The sequence below is a fragment of the Schistocerca americana genome, chromosome X, assembly GCF_021461395.2.
Source record: "Schistocerca americana isolate TAMUIC-IGC-003095 chromosome X, iqSchAmer2.1, whole genome shotgun sequence".
Lineage (NCBI taxonomy): Eukaryota > Metazoa > Arthropoda > Insecta > Orthoptera > Acrididae > Schistocerca > Schistocerca americana.
Genome location: NC_060130.1, coordinates 430,295,628 through 430,309,974, shown reverse-complemented (window position 1 = coordinate 430,309,974; position 14,347 = coordinate 430,295,628). Strand labels below are relative to the sequence as shown.

The window sequence follows — 14,347 nt, the reverse complement described above, 5'->3', positions numbered from 1 at the left end:
AATCACATACTTCGAAACTAACTTGTTTCTGAGCCAAAAATATTACATGTGACTGACTGACAACAAAATATGGCAATTCACCAGAGTGTGAAAACAATATTGATTGTAAAAGTGGTAGAATTAAAACTGTTTTGAATTAAGAACTCTCTAGAATTTTCTAATTCATTTTAGGACTAAGAATATAGAATCTTCAACTTAACTGATTATTTGAAATAACTGTCATTCTCAAAAGACTTTCATTTCATTGTTATTAGGTCTTAAATGTATTACCAACATAGATGCTATTAAAGACTGGGCATTGCCTCAAAGTACAAGCAAGCATGAGTAATCACTCATGATTACTTAAATAATGAATTACTGAGCAGTGCATAGCACGTAATGGTGAATGACGTGTGTGTTGTGCTTTGTTTCCAAGTTGTTTTTAGGTATCTTAATGTGTCATTTGACATTAACTGAATGTGTGAGGCTGTCACTGGACAAGTTTGCACCAGTTTGATAGTGAGTTACTTTGATTTTGCCTATTGTGGGAGATGGATTCATGCACAAGTTTTGTAATATTAGTGCTGTATGTTTCTTATGGTCAGAAATTTAATAGTGTTTTCCTTTTTTGATGGTAAAGATAGAAAAGATAAATCTAAGAATACGTTATTGCATCTTACAATTCGCGCAGATATGGTATGTATGAATAGTTCTTTACGTATATCAAAATAGTGGATGATGCAAGATTCCCAAGTGTTTTTCTTGTTACAGTTTGGTAATTTTGTTACACTGTGGTTTATCGACATTGATTTACCATTGTTTGTCAGGTTATGTTTTTGATATTAGTTATGCGAATGAGTTTTGGCTTGTTGTACTGTTGACTCCATTTTAGATGGATAGGGCAGATGAAGGTTTGGATAATGGGTCTGACAAGTTGTATGTATTGGTTTTTGGTACTGTGGCCTTCGTGTTAGCTGCCATAGAGGTCAAGGGAAATTTGCAATATCAGATTTTGGAGTTCTGTGAGAGTTCTTGGTATGAAGGGCTGCACATGAGTTGTATGGGTCAAGACAAAATTTGCAGTACCGGGTTGTAAACTGTATGTGCATTCCTTCGATCAAGAGCAGAGTTTCAGCTAGATATATCAAGCAAAATGTACGATACCAATGGTTTCGTTTTGCATTTTTAGGTTCTGCTGAAAGTTGAGAATATAGTGTTGTCAATTTTTGGTTACTATTTGTTTTGGAATGGTGTCATCATTCTTAATGTAGTAATATTCCATCTGTCTTCCCCCCCCCCCCCTTCTCAAAACTTCTACTTCCTTCAGTAGGCCTGTTTGTTTCATTTCACTGTGAAGGTTAAATATTTCAGTGTTCTATGTTTATTCACAAGTGTAATGAGTCATGCTGTGCTCGCCATACTATATATGCCTTTAATAGGAGTGTCAGTCATCTGGGATTACGGAAGTGTCCGATTCCACCTGTCCGCTTTGACGCATGACGTCGTCAATATGGCGGAAATGGCTATTCTAAGACTCCCCAATATGGCGCCTATGATGTCACTACACACACACGGCAACAAACACAACAATACACATAAATAAGACAATAACATCTTCCTCCTAAAATACAATCAAAATAACAGGACAAATGTGGGAAATGGTTTCTTTTTGGGAGGGGACAAAAAAAAAAAAAAAAAAAAAAAGAAATATATATATATATATATATATATATATATATATATATATATAAACGCAATCCCAAAGCACACAAAAAGGCAAACACAAAAATAATTACAATATCTATAGGAATCGAACACTTCCCTTGACCTATATAGGTCAACCGCAGCTGACGATACCAAAACACCAATGCCTACAGCAAAAACTACGGAAATTGGAATCAGACACTGCTGATGATACCAAAACACCAGTACCTACATATAAAACTACATAAAATGGAATCGGTCATTTCCCTTGACCTTTATAGGTCAACCACAACTACTGATATGAAAAAAACCAACACCTACAACTTCGAAAAACAAAACCAAAACCACAACACCTCAAAAATTCAAAAGTCAAACATCCCTACGGAAATTAAAAGACATCCAATAACACAACATTACAACAAACAGTACCAAAAAAACAATTACTTATCACCAAAAGATACAAGATGACATCTACAAACACAACCAACTCAAACTCCGCAATGACGACGTCATACACAACACCCTTACGTCACGGGTCAAAGCAGATGGGTGGAATTGGATGCTTTCGACAGCCATTTTGCTACCACTAACTTGACATCATCTGCAAGCGCTTTAGACTGAGATTTAAATCGTGCTCTTCCTAGACACTAAATGTTCTAAAACACAGAAGCACATATCCCTGGGTTAACATCTACAGTACTATAAGCTCTTACCTCATTGAGAATCCATAAAACACTAATTTTCTGTCAGTAATAAGCCTGCACTAATTTGGAATGCAGATTTTAATACTACAATTGGTGCATTTTGAAGACTGACAAAAAATCCAGTGCTGCACCACTAGTATGGTTACATATAAACTAAAATGAACAGGATATATGAGAATTTTTATGTAAAAAAAAAAAAAAAATCAATGTCACAAGAAATCAAGTTAGTATGTGTTAGCCCTCGCTTTTGTGGAAAACTACTTATACACTCTACAGGGCAATGGATAAAGTGTTCTGAGTATTATCCAGGTGGATCCTTACTCATGATAATTATGGGTTTGTGGGGCACTCAACTGCACGGTCATCAGCGCCCTTACAACAGCCCAATTTTTCAAAGTCCAAGTTTTACACAATCCCATCTAGCCACTGCCACAAATGATGATGATGAAATGATGTGGACAACACAAACACCCAGTCCCCAGGCAGAGAAGATCCCTAACCTGGCTGGGAATAGAACCCGGGAGCCCGTGATCCAGAGGTAGCAGCGCTAGCCACTAGACCACAAGCTGCGGATGGATCCTCCGTGGGCAAGCAGATCATCATCTTCGGCTATAGCCTGCTACAGTCGCCTCCAGGGAATTAGAGAGAAATTTTTGACAGTAATATCAGTTGCGAAAATTCATGATCACTGAGTGAGGAAAAAAATGACAGAAGTAAGCAACCATATCATTTAAAACAACCATCATAGTATTCAGTGGTGGTAATTCAGGACTACTTAGAAAAGCTAAATCTGGACGATGATACATAAACTAATTCCACTCTGTCAAATGCAGAAATAGGAGGAAAAGACCGTGGTTCACCAGTATTTATGTTTGATGCAGTTAGTTATCCACTACAGAGGTCATCAGTTACTTTTGCACATACATACATAGTTAAGTGTGTGTAGAGCATAAATTTTTTAGTTACATATGTTTCTAAAGACAAAGACAAAAGAGAAGTTTGATCCGTGTATGAGGAAGCCGTATTATTCTGTACAGCATACTTTAAGAATTATACTATTCCAACTAGTCAGACTTAATCATCTTAAAATACAGATGTTCGTATTTAGAACATTTCTTACATTTCGTTTGACGATATAGATCAAGTGTTTTGCATCTGAAAATTCCGTTACAGCACAGTGTAGTTACTGAAACAACCCAAATATAAAACAACACAACGTTAGAGTAAAATCGGAATTTAAATTAACTAATGAATCTACACAATACCGGTCTCCAGCTCACAACAGAGTAGACGTTGTAGAGATTTGAGTACCATTGGAAATACGTATTTAATACGATTTCAACGTTTGTACGCTCACAAATATTCGTATGTGATGAAACTTAAATTTCAGTATGAGTATTCTCATTGAAGATCCATGATAAAGTATAGTACTGCAAAGAATAAGCTTACACACATTTCAAAGAAAGAACATTAGGCTAAATCTCAGACCCTCGAGTTGTTAATGGATCTGTATAGGGTAAACACTAATAGGCGGAAACTACTGTCCATTGGTGTGTCTTTTACGGATGGATGAACAGATCTCTGCGATTTCTCTTCGAAGGTCACGCAATGCAACACCAAATGACGATTATCGGGTATTTCCTAGGTTAGTTTATCCTGCGCTGCGATTTGGAATTTAATCCAGGCACTGATCGGTGCCGAGGTAAACAATCACTATAGAATAAACTGGACAGGGGGGGGGGGGGGGGGGGGGGGGCGGCACTTGTTTTACCCGCGTCAAAATTAAATGACGAGAGTTCTGCTTCTAAATCGATGGCGGTAAATAGTTTGAAATACCAACAAATGAACCATGAATATTAACGATGACAAAAGGCAGAGGGAATAGTTAATACGCTACCTCAGTGTTATTTGTTTTACTTACTGAGGGTCACTGCATATCCAATCACCTTCGCTCATTTTAAATCGACTGTTACCCGATGCCGTGTCCATACTTTCTCTCAAATCGTTACGACGGAATAGAAATTTTTAAGATTTTAATTTGTGTTGCTAAATTTAGTCGTATATCAAAGAAATCCCCACACTTCTCTTCCCAAACAATCACCACAAAATTCCATTCCGTGCCCCTTCCACCCACAATTAATGAAACAACGATTAAATCTGGCAACACTGGTTTCATAGATATATTTTTTGGCCCACAGCTGAAATTGCTGTCACAGTACCTTTTTATGATAGTATGTTTTTTGCGTTCGGTGGTTCCGATAATTGTATTGTCCTCAATGCATTTTATGTTTTATATGTAAGAATTACGGAGTAAAATTTAAGCTTACTTTTTATTGCAACATCAAATCAGCAGCTTCAATGCAACGACATTTTCATTTTTCTTCAAGTTTAGTGAAAACTCAGCATTCGTCTAATGGTTTATCACCCGTTTGGCACAGTAAATGTGACGACAACCTTTCTTTTTCCCAAACGAGGTAGGATTAAATTCTCGTTAACATAAGGAAAGCTAATATCGGGGGCAACTCCGATGCTGTGTTATTGTTCAGATTTAAAGTTATAAATATGCGATCGGCAGTAGAGCTCGGTGCAAACATTCATAAATATATTAAATGAGATGTTAATAATTGATTACCACTTTAGCTATTAAAATATTCTTCTAAAGTTCTGAAAAATGTAACTGACGAACATTATTATTGCGAAGATGGACAAATGTTCTTGAATACTTCACAATTTATATTCCATAAGAACACTCCACTTAGATCTATATTACTAAGTGACTATCCAGGAACTAAATGCCAGTTGCATGTTGCCTGTCTAACGGATTCCAGGGACAACAAGAATTTAATTTTCAACATTTCACGTAATTATTGACGGAATTCAAAAATTTAAAATACCGTTGCTGTCTACTCACTAAGAGCTATGATATTAAAAGTTTAACACGAGGCAAGTATTGCAGTGAAAAACTGTATTTGTCTTGAGGCAGCATAGCTGATGGCATGCAAATACCTGGACTTTATTCATCTAGTATTTGAGAATGACAGCACTTAGCGAATGTACCTGCAAAATCAAATCATTGTGTGCCACAAAGTTTAAGAGATATGACATCACCGACATTTAGGTGTGTGAAAAATTAGGTTCTGCTTAAAATGGCCCACAGTAAAACTTTAACATCAGGCATGACGTTTTAATAAATTACTTTACAGAGGCTATTCATCACACATTTTGCAGACAGTGACTACATATATTACTCAATGTACCTTCCAAATTATATCATTGTACGACACATAGTTCAGAATATATGACATCATAATCACTGAGATGTGTGAAACACGTGCTTTTGCTTAAAATGGAGCGCAATTTGCCTAACCTATATTCATCCATTGTTTTATAACAAGAGTACTATGTGTATAATTTCAAACCTTTTGTAACCTTTTTCTCATTTACACACTTAATATCAAGTATTTAACACATTAAATCATTTGTAAAGTAATCAGACACTTGAAGCTGTTTTATACAGGTGAGTTCTATTCTTTAAAGAATTGGGGGTCTACTGGTTGCTGTCTAAAGACAAACTCCTATGAACTAAGACATCTCATTATCTGCATGAAGACAACTCATAGAGCGATTCATAACATTATCTTGGAAAAATTTTAACTCCATAATACTGACAGAACAGTTATTAAATGATATAATTTATATTCAAACAGCAGGAATCAGAGAGTTGTCATTAGTAGTTTCATTAATTTCTGTCTTTGTTTAGAAGCTGCTGGTGTACCATACACTCCTATATTGGGTCTACTTGTGTTGTTGTTGTGCGTAACTGAAATTCACTCATAAATTGACCAGGCAAAAATTATGTATCATAATGGATGTATCATAATGAGGCAATCAAAACTTTTGCTAACAAACAAAATTGTACCAAAAGTTATTGACTGGTATTTTGTGACTAATCTTATATTTAGCGTAAAAATAACAAAGTAACTACAGTTCTTTGTAAAGCTAGATGTAGCTTCATTAAACAGTGGTTTTGGGGGGAAAAGTAATAAATCTCCTACCTACACGACCAAAGTCCCCCTCTTTGGTTTCTGTCTGTATGTTCAGGCTAATCTCAGGAACTACTGTGGGATTTTGAAACAGTTTTACTAATAGATAGACGGAATCTCAATGAAGATTTGTGTGTACACATTTTAAATAATTCATACAAATTGGCTGAACTATGATGAATTAGTCACCTACCACTGTGAAAACGACGCCATTGCCACCTTGTGATGAATGGCAGAACTGCTTTCAGTCATCCGTGTGGTTCAGGGTGTATCAAATATTATGCTGATAAGAACAGATTTGGTGGTATAGAGTTAATGTTGAAGTGGTGTGAAGGGAAATGTGAGAACGGGTAGCATATGAAAAGAACTTTGTGCATATTGATAAAAGTTTTCTATTGTTATGATCACAGTTGTTTACTACTCAGTTTAGATTATGCACAAATGTAGACTAAAGTAGCATAGACTCATATTATGAGTGCCATTATTGCTGTGATACCATAGGGAATTCCACTTTCAACACACACACATAACAAATGCAGTCACAAAATATAGAGTTTCACGGATGCCTTGATATGTAGTCCAACCATGGTGAAGTTTATAATATTACCTCTCTAGGAAGCGCCTACAACAACAGGTGCTGAATGCTATCGTACTATAGTTAACGTACTTGAATCATACGCAGATGAACAGAGATTCAGATTCCCACGTGATCAGCTTAGGTTTTTCGAGAGTCCCCTAAGGATTTCAGGCCAATTCTAGCATATATCCTTTCAAGAGGGCAGGAACAGATAACATTTGTGCCTCGCGATAAATTTGCTGGTATGTACTGCTTAAATCATTGAATATATATAAAAAATGATGACATTCTGTTACCTAATGCTGTTCTCTGAATTTTGATCATAACCGTACACAGTGGCCTGTAAACAAAATTAATGTTATGCCAGAACAATCGTCCTTAGTGCTGCCCATGCAAAATTGGGGCAGGCTGTTATTGTATCATATAATCACTCACCACTCACGTAAACGGTCAGCATAGATCAATGTGTTCCCTGGGTTATTTGTTTATTAATCAATCTACAGATTCCACAATATAGTCAAACATTCTGGGCATCATTAGCGGAATGTGTAAGCAAATTACTTTGTCTCTGACATCTTGAAAAATATAACAGCTTAAAGCCAATTCACACCCAATGGAACAGAATGGAACATCATGTCAAAACATTACACAGTGCATTTCAAATGGCGGCATTCACACAAGCTGTCACTGGCACAGGACAGCATAGATCAGAATGGGACATTACAGTCAAAGTTTCTTGGGAAGAAAGTTTTGATGTTGAGATTGGGTTGAAGGTGGGGGGAACTGTGTCGTCGTCTGCTACTGTCAGAAGTTAACCTATTTTCACAGCAGTCACTAATGTAGATTTCGTGCTTTTGCATTTACTTAGCTTTTATTTTATTATGCTGCTTTGTTTTTGTGACAAATTGATGTGTTCCATGACGATTGGATACTTTTTCCATTGATTGTTCGTCTATAAAAGAGGCCAGGTATCTGAAAGTGAAAATCGACTTTGGTTTTACAATAACTGAAAAGATCTGATTACTACACTGTGTATCAATAAGAACATAAACTTATGAAGCAATTTTTATTAAATAACCTTTTATTAAGTGAGAAAGTCGGTTCAATTGAAGGAAAAAAATACAGTTGTTCATGACATTATTTGCCATGTAGGAAAAAGGAACATAAGAGATAAGGCAAATAGGTACCATATATTTCCTTATAATATTGTTTCATAAGTTTGTATGTATAAATTTTCTGTAGCAAATAAATGCCGAAGTTTTGAAATGTTGTTTCACTTCTTAGCAATTTACCATACAAAATCAGTCAAGCATATTAATTATGAATTTTGTTTTGGCAATTATTTAACTTTATCATTGCTGGTTTCTTAATCCTGATATTATACTCTGACGTTTTGCATCATGGATTGTATCTCATAACCTAACTTTCACCATTTGGTAATGAGCTAAGCAAACTGACGTCATGTTGAATTTCTGTCTACAGTGGCCATTAAGAAAATAGATGACTCGAAGTCACACCAACTACATGCAATCTCTAGGTGCAAAGCACTGTGATTCATCCACCTGACAGCTCTGTTACCATGTATACATTGTAGCAGTGAAGTACGTTAGTACCAGCTAAATGTTCAATGTTCCTGCACAACGTCACATGTTTACGTGTGGTTTCAATCTTCTGTGAAAAGGTGCATTGACTTGTGTGCAAGGGCCTATGTGTAGCACTACACTGGTTGGCGTGCGCAAAGGACGAGAAGACATTCGAAAACAAACTGAAATTGTCATATCGAATGTGCTAAAGTTTTTCACTGATCTGGCCAATGGTGAAGAACCAAGTGTGAATATAAATTTGACACAAATTCGTAAAGTGATAGCAAAGGCTTGTGGTACTTCGGAGCTGACTATAGGTCATATTAACAGAGCACTAATATCGGTGGGGTCTACAGATGTGAACATATACTTCAACCTCCAAGAAAGGGATAAAAATGAGATTGGAAATCTATAGCGTTTGACAATTTTAACAGTGAGCTCGTGTGTAGATCTGTACTTGGTTACTACATCATAGAAGAGTATCTGACACTTAGAGAAATATAGGGTGATCTATGTGGTAAAATAAATTATACTGGCTCAGAGATTTCCATTCTGTATGGAATGCAGAGACATTGCAGCAGCAAGAGCGAAGTTTTTACACACAATGCACTTACTGTGAGCTGAGGATAATAGGTCTGTAGGATATTTAGAAGAAACTTGGGTATCACGAAAACATAGAAGTACCGTATATACGACATGTCTGCAAAGGAAACGTTGGTTTGAAAGTGCCTACTGGTAGAGGTGGCCAACTTATCATCGTTCTTGTTGTTCATTGAACCTAGGAACCGTACTAGAACCCAAAACTGTTTTTATGGTGGTAAAAGTTCTTGCCATTTCGATTATCATTTGCAAATGAACAGAGAAATTTTTAAGAATTTGTTTATTCGACTGTTGCTAACTTCACACTGGTGACCAACGTCTTGGATGAGGGCTATATCCGTCGAGTTGATGAGCAACTACAGATCTTCCTAGTGGACAGAAATGAATATGATGTCATCGAACCGTTCACAGAGGAACTTCGCTCGCTGAGCCCCAGGAAAGCAAGAGGCAGCGATGGAAGCAACAACTACCGGCTGATAACCTTCCGCTGGGAGCCCATCGGCACTCAGCCGACGTCTTCAACTAGATACTCTGCTCAGGCGGCTACCCTTCAGCATGGAAACACGCTGGAGCTGTGGCCATACTGAAGACCAGCAAAGATCCAAACCAGATAACCAACTACCGACCCATCGGTCTACTCCTGTATCTCTCGAAAGTTTTCGAGTGACTGTACACGAAGAGGCTGATTGAACACATCACCCTGGGGGAATGCAATTCCTAACAAGCAATTCGGTTTTTGATGCGGTCCACTTAACTTCTCACCAGCTCTTGAGAATGATAGAGCCTGTGATGAGAGCACCGCCAACAAGGGAATATCTTGGAGCAGTTTTCCTCAATGTTTCCAGCGTCTTTGATTCCATTTGGCACGACCGCCTCGTGTATAGCCTCTTTGTTGTCAGGTGCCGACGTCGTACCTATCCAAGCGAACTTTCCACATGAGGGCAGACGATGGTACATCTACAGATCGACATATACGTGCAGGAGTGCCTCAGGAGTCGGTACTCGGCCCCTTACCGTACTCCCTGTATACTGAAGATATACCACGGATGACACACGTTGAATTGGTGCTCTACGCCGATAATACAGCGCCGTTTATCCGCAGCAGACGTCGGCACGTAATGAGACGTCGCCACCAGCTCGTGTGTGACACTTTGGGTTCATGGTAGACGAAGTGGCAGTTGAAATTCAATGCAGCGAAGAGCCAGGCAGTGATCTTCACCTGAAGAATGCTGCCGCCAGATCTTCTGTGAGCTGAAAAACTGGGAGCACCTATCCTATGGAACAGGGTGGCAAAGTACCTAGGTGTCATTATAGAACAAATACTCTCTAGAGCCCCTCACATTTGTGGCGTCAGAGGCAGTGCCATAGAGCACCTTCAGACTCTATATCTGCTGCTCAACCTATAGTCGACATTTCCACCACATTATGGTTCACACTGTACAGAACTCTGGTCTAATCAGTGTTGCAATATGCAGCCATGATGTCGGTAAAGGCCGCAGATTCACTCATCGCAATGCTGCAGGAGGTTCAAAGCCTGGACTTCAAGGCCGCTCTGCATTTTTTGAGTGGAAACTGTCCAAGATGATGATGACTCCACTTGTCCACAGCATGGGGACAGTGGCATCCCGCTCCTGCTGGACAGATTCCAGATTACCATGAGGTCCTTCTATGAGAAGGCAGTACAATCCCGCAACTGGCTTGTCCATGAACTGAGCCATCAATTACATCATAGGCCCACCATGCATTGGCCTGACCTACTGAGAGAGTAATTATTTCTCATATCAGACACAAGGAATCGTCACCACATTGCCACAGGCCGATTCATAAAGGTAAGGTTTTGTTTTCTTTCTTCTCCACATGAACAGCATATTTATGCTTATACTGCTCAACATGCCAAGTAAGTAAAGCTCACCAGTGGATCGTCAAGCTCAGCAAAGTGACCAGACTTGGGGAACAGCTGGTGAAGATGCCAAGATACGAAGTCGAAAAATCTTGTTGGGAAGATGAGGACCACTGGCAGTGCATATGATTCTACGAAAAGAATATCAGTTGCTGAGAAGATCTAAGAAACTATGATGATTTTCGTATTGCATTGTTTACATGTCAAAAAAATATTTATAATTAGAAGTGTTTTGTCAATCAATATAGCATGACATCTCTGTGGACTTAGTCCATTTGGTATGAATAAGGTAATGTGAAAGACAGCTTTTGCTTTCAAGTTTTACTTTTCTTTTTCTGGACAATTAAATGCAGTTTTCTCCCACCTCTAAGCTACCTCTCCACCAATTTTCAGCCAAATCGGTCCAGCCGTTCTTGAGTTATAAATAGTGTAACTAACACGACTTTCTTATATATATACTTTTCTTTTTCTGGACAATTAAATGCAGTTTTCTCCCACCTTGCAGCATATGTATATATTTATTTATTACTTACCACCAAATGCATACTGTTGCACAGTTTTGGTTGGTTTATGTTTCGAAGGATGATCACTTCAGAGCCAACTCTTAGGTATAAATTGTGTGGTGGTAAGACAGGCACATCCAAGGAGTTTAAAAATTCAATTGGATAGTTGGTGCAAGGTGGGAGAAAACTGCATTTAATTGTCCAGAAAAAGAATATACCTATATATACACTCCTGGAAATGGAAAAAAGAACACATTGACACCGGTGTCTCAGACCCACCATACTTGCTCCGGACACTGCGAGAGGGCTGTACAAGCAATGATCACACGCACGGCACAGCGGACACACCAGGAACCGCGGTGTTGGCCGTCGAATGGCGCTAGCTGCGCAGCATTTGTGCACCGCCGCCGTCAGTGTCAGCCAGTTTTCCGTGGCATACGGAGCTCCATCGCAGTCTTTAACACTGGTAGCATGCCGCGACAGCGTGGACGTGAACCGTATGTGCAGTTGACGGACTTTGAGCGAGGGCGTATAGTGGGCATGCGGGAGGCCGGGTGGACGTACCGCCGAATTGCTCAACACGTGGGGCGTGAGGTCTCCACAGTACATCGATGTTGTCGCCAGTGGTCGGCGGAAGGTGCACGTGCCCGTCGACCTGGGACCGGACTGCAGCGACGCACGGATGCACGCCAAGACCGTAGGATCCTACGCAGTGCCGTAGGGGACCGCACCGCCACTTCCCAGCAAATTAGGGACACTGTTGCTCCTGGGGTATCGGCGAGGACCATTCGCAACCGTCTCCATGAAGCTGGGCTACGGTCCCGCACACCGTTAGGCCGTCTTCCGCTCACGCCCCAACATCGTGCAGCCCGCCTCCAGTGGTGTCGCGACAGGCGTGAATGGAGGGACGAATGGAGACGTGTCGTCTTCAGCGATGAGAGTCGCTTCTGCCTTGGTGCCAATGATGGTCTTATGCGTGTTTGGCGCCGTGCAGGTGAGCGCCACAATCAGGACTGCATACGACCGAGGCACACAGGGCCAACACCCGACATCATGGTGTGGGGAGCGATCTCCTACACTGGTAATCGTCGAGGGGACACTGAATAGTGCACGCTACATCCAAACCGTCATCGAACCCATCGTTCTACCATTCCTAGACCAGCAAGGGAACTTGCTGTTCCAACAGGACAATGCACGTCCGCATGTATCCCGTGCCACCCAACGTGCTCCAGAAGGTGTAAGTCAACTACCCTGGCCAGCAAGATCTCCGGATCTGTCCCCCATTGAGCATGTTTGGGACTGGATGAAGCGTCGTCTCACGCGGTCTGCACGTCCAGCACGAACGCTGGTCCAACTGAGGCGCCAGGTGGAAATGGCATGGCAAGCCGTTCCACAGGACTACATCCAGCATCTCTACGATCGTCGCCATGGGAGAATAGCAGCCTGCATTGCTGCGAAAGGTGGATATACACTGTACTAGTGCCGACATTGTGCATGCTCTGTTGCCTGTGTCTATGTGCCTGTGGTTCTGTCAGTGTGATCATGTGATGTATCTGACCCCAGGAATGTGTCAATAAAGTTTCCCCTTCCTGGGACAATGAATTCACGGTGTTCTTATTTCAATTTCCAGGAGTGTATATATATAAGAAAGTCGTGTTAGTAACACTATTTATAACTCAAGAATGGCTGGACCGATTTGGCTGAAAATATGTGGAGAGGTAGCTTAGAACCAGGAGACGGACATAGGATACTTTTTATCCTGTTCGACCGCTATAAAACGTGGTATAACAAAAACGCATCTGGCATGGAATAACAAAATGCAAATGACAGCTAACGGTCTATGGTTAAGTATCAGTATATATCATTAACTAGCTGACACGGTGAAATCTGTTCCGCCTTAAAGCCAATAAATAATCAGATTTTACATGTTAAGTTCAATTTTTTATTAGGAAATATAAATAAAAATTAAGTATTTTTATGATTCTTTAATCTTTATATTTTTTTATGCATAGCTTCCACTCTTCAATTAAGTACCTTGTGATACACGACATTTTTTGTTTTATTATCAGGCGCAAGAACAAAAAATGCAGATGATCTTCCAACCTGTGAACATGCCACATATAACTGACCATGTGAAAAACATGTGTGTTCCAGATTTAAGCCACAGACTTTCAAGGATTGGCCTTGTGATTTGTTAATGGTCATGGCGAATGCAAGACGGATCGGAAATTGAAGTATTTTAAACTCAAATGGCATATTGGTTGGGGTCATTGGGATCCTCAGTATGAGAACTTCCTCACCCTCGAATTTTCCTCTGAGTATCGTCGCGTAAATAACATTGTTCATCAATTTACTTACCACCAAATGCATACTGTTGCACAGTTTTGGTTGGTTTATGTTTCGAAGGATGATTACTTCAGAGCCAACTCTTAGGTATAAATTGTGTGGTGGTAAGACAGGCACATCCAAGGAGTTTAAAAATTCAATTGGATAGTTGGTGGCTTCATCTGCATTTGTTACACAGTCAATAGATCTGAATGAATGCATTTTACCAATGATCTCATTCTGAATTATGTAGTTTAGGTCATCTACACCGTTATTCTTAGCCGCTAAAATTGTTTGCTCACTCAACCATTCATTACTTTTGTAGTTAGTAATGATGTTTGGGAATACTTTGTTGATAAGTTCGTCTTTTGATGAGACAAAGTTACATAAATTATGAGGAAATTAAATCAATCTGTTCACTTCTTCTAA

General features: G+C 39.6%; 1 protein-coding gene across 5 annotated transcripts in view; it reads right to left on the bottom strand.

The window, feature by feature from the left end:
* The window catches only part of LOC124554986 (zinc finger Ran-binding domain-containing protein 2), an 82,564-nt gene extending 78,021 nt beyond the window's left edge, over positions 1 to 4,543 (bottom strand). For 4 of the 5 annotated variants that reach the window (XM_047128725.1, XM_047128723.1, XM_047128724.1 and 1 more), the window contains exon 1: positions 4,309 to 4,543. In XM_047128725.1, the coding sequence (XP_046984681.1) occupies positions 4,309 to 4,376 (68 nt within the window). In that variant the 5' untranslated portion in view covers positions 4,377 to 4,543. Of the gene's footprint in view, positions 1 to 3,507; positions 3,543 to 4,308 lie in introns of those variants that run through there. The other variant, XM_047128727.1, reaches the window with a different exon arrangement.
* Positions 4,544 to 14,347: the final 9,804 nt, after the last annotated feature.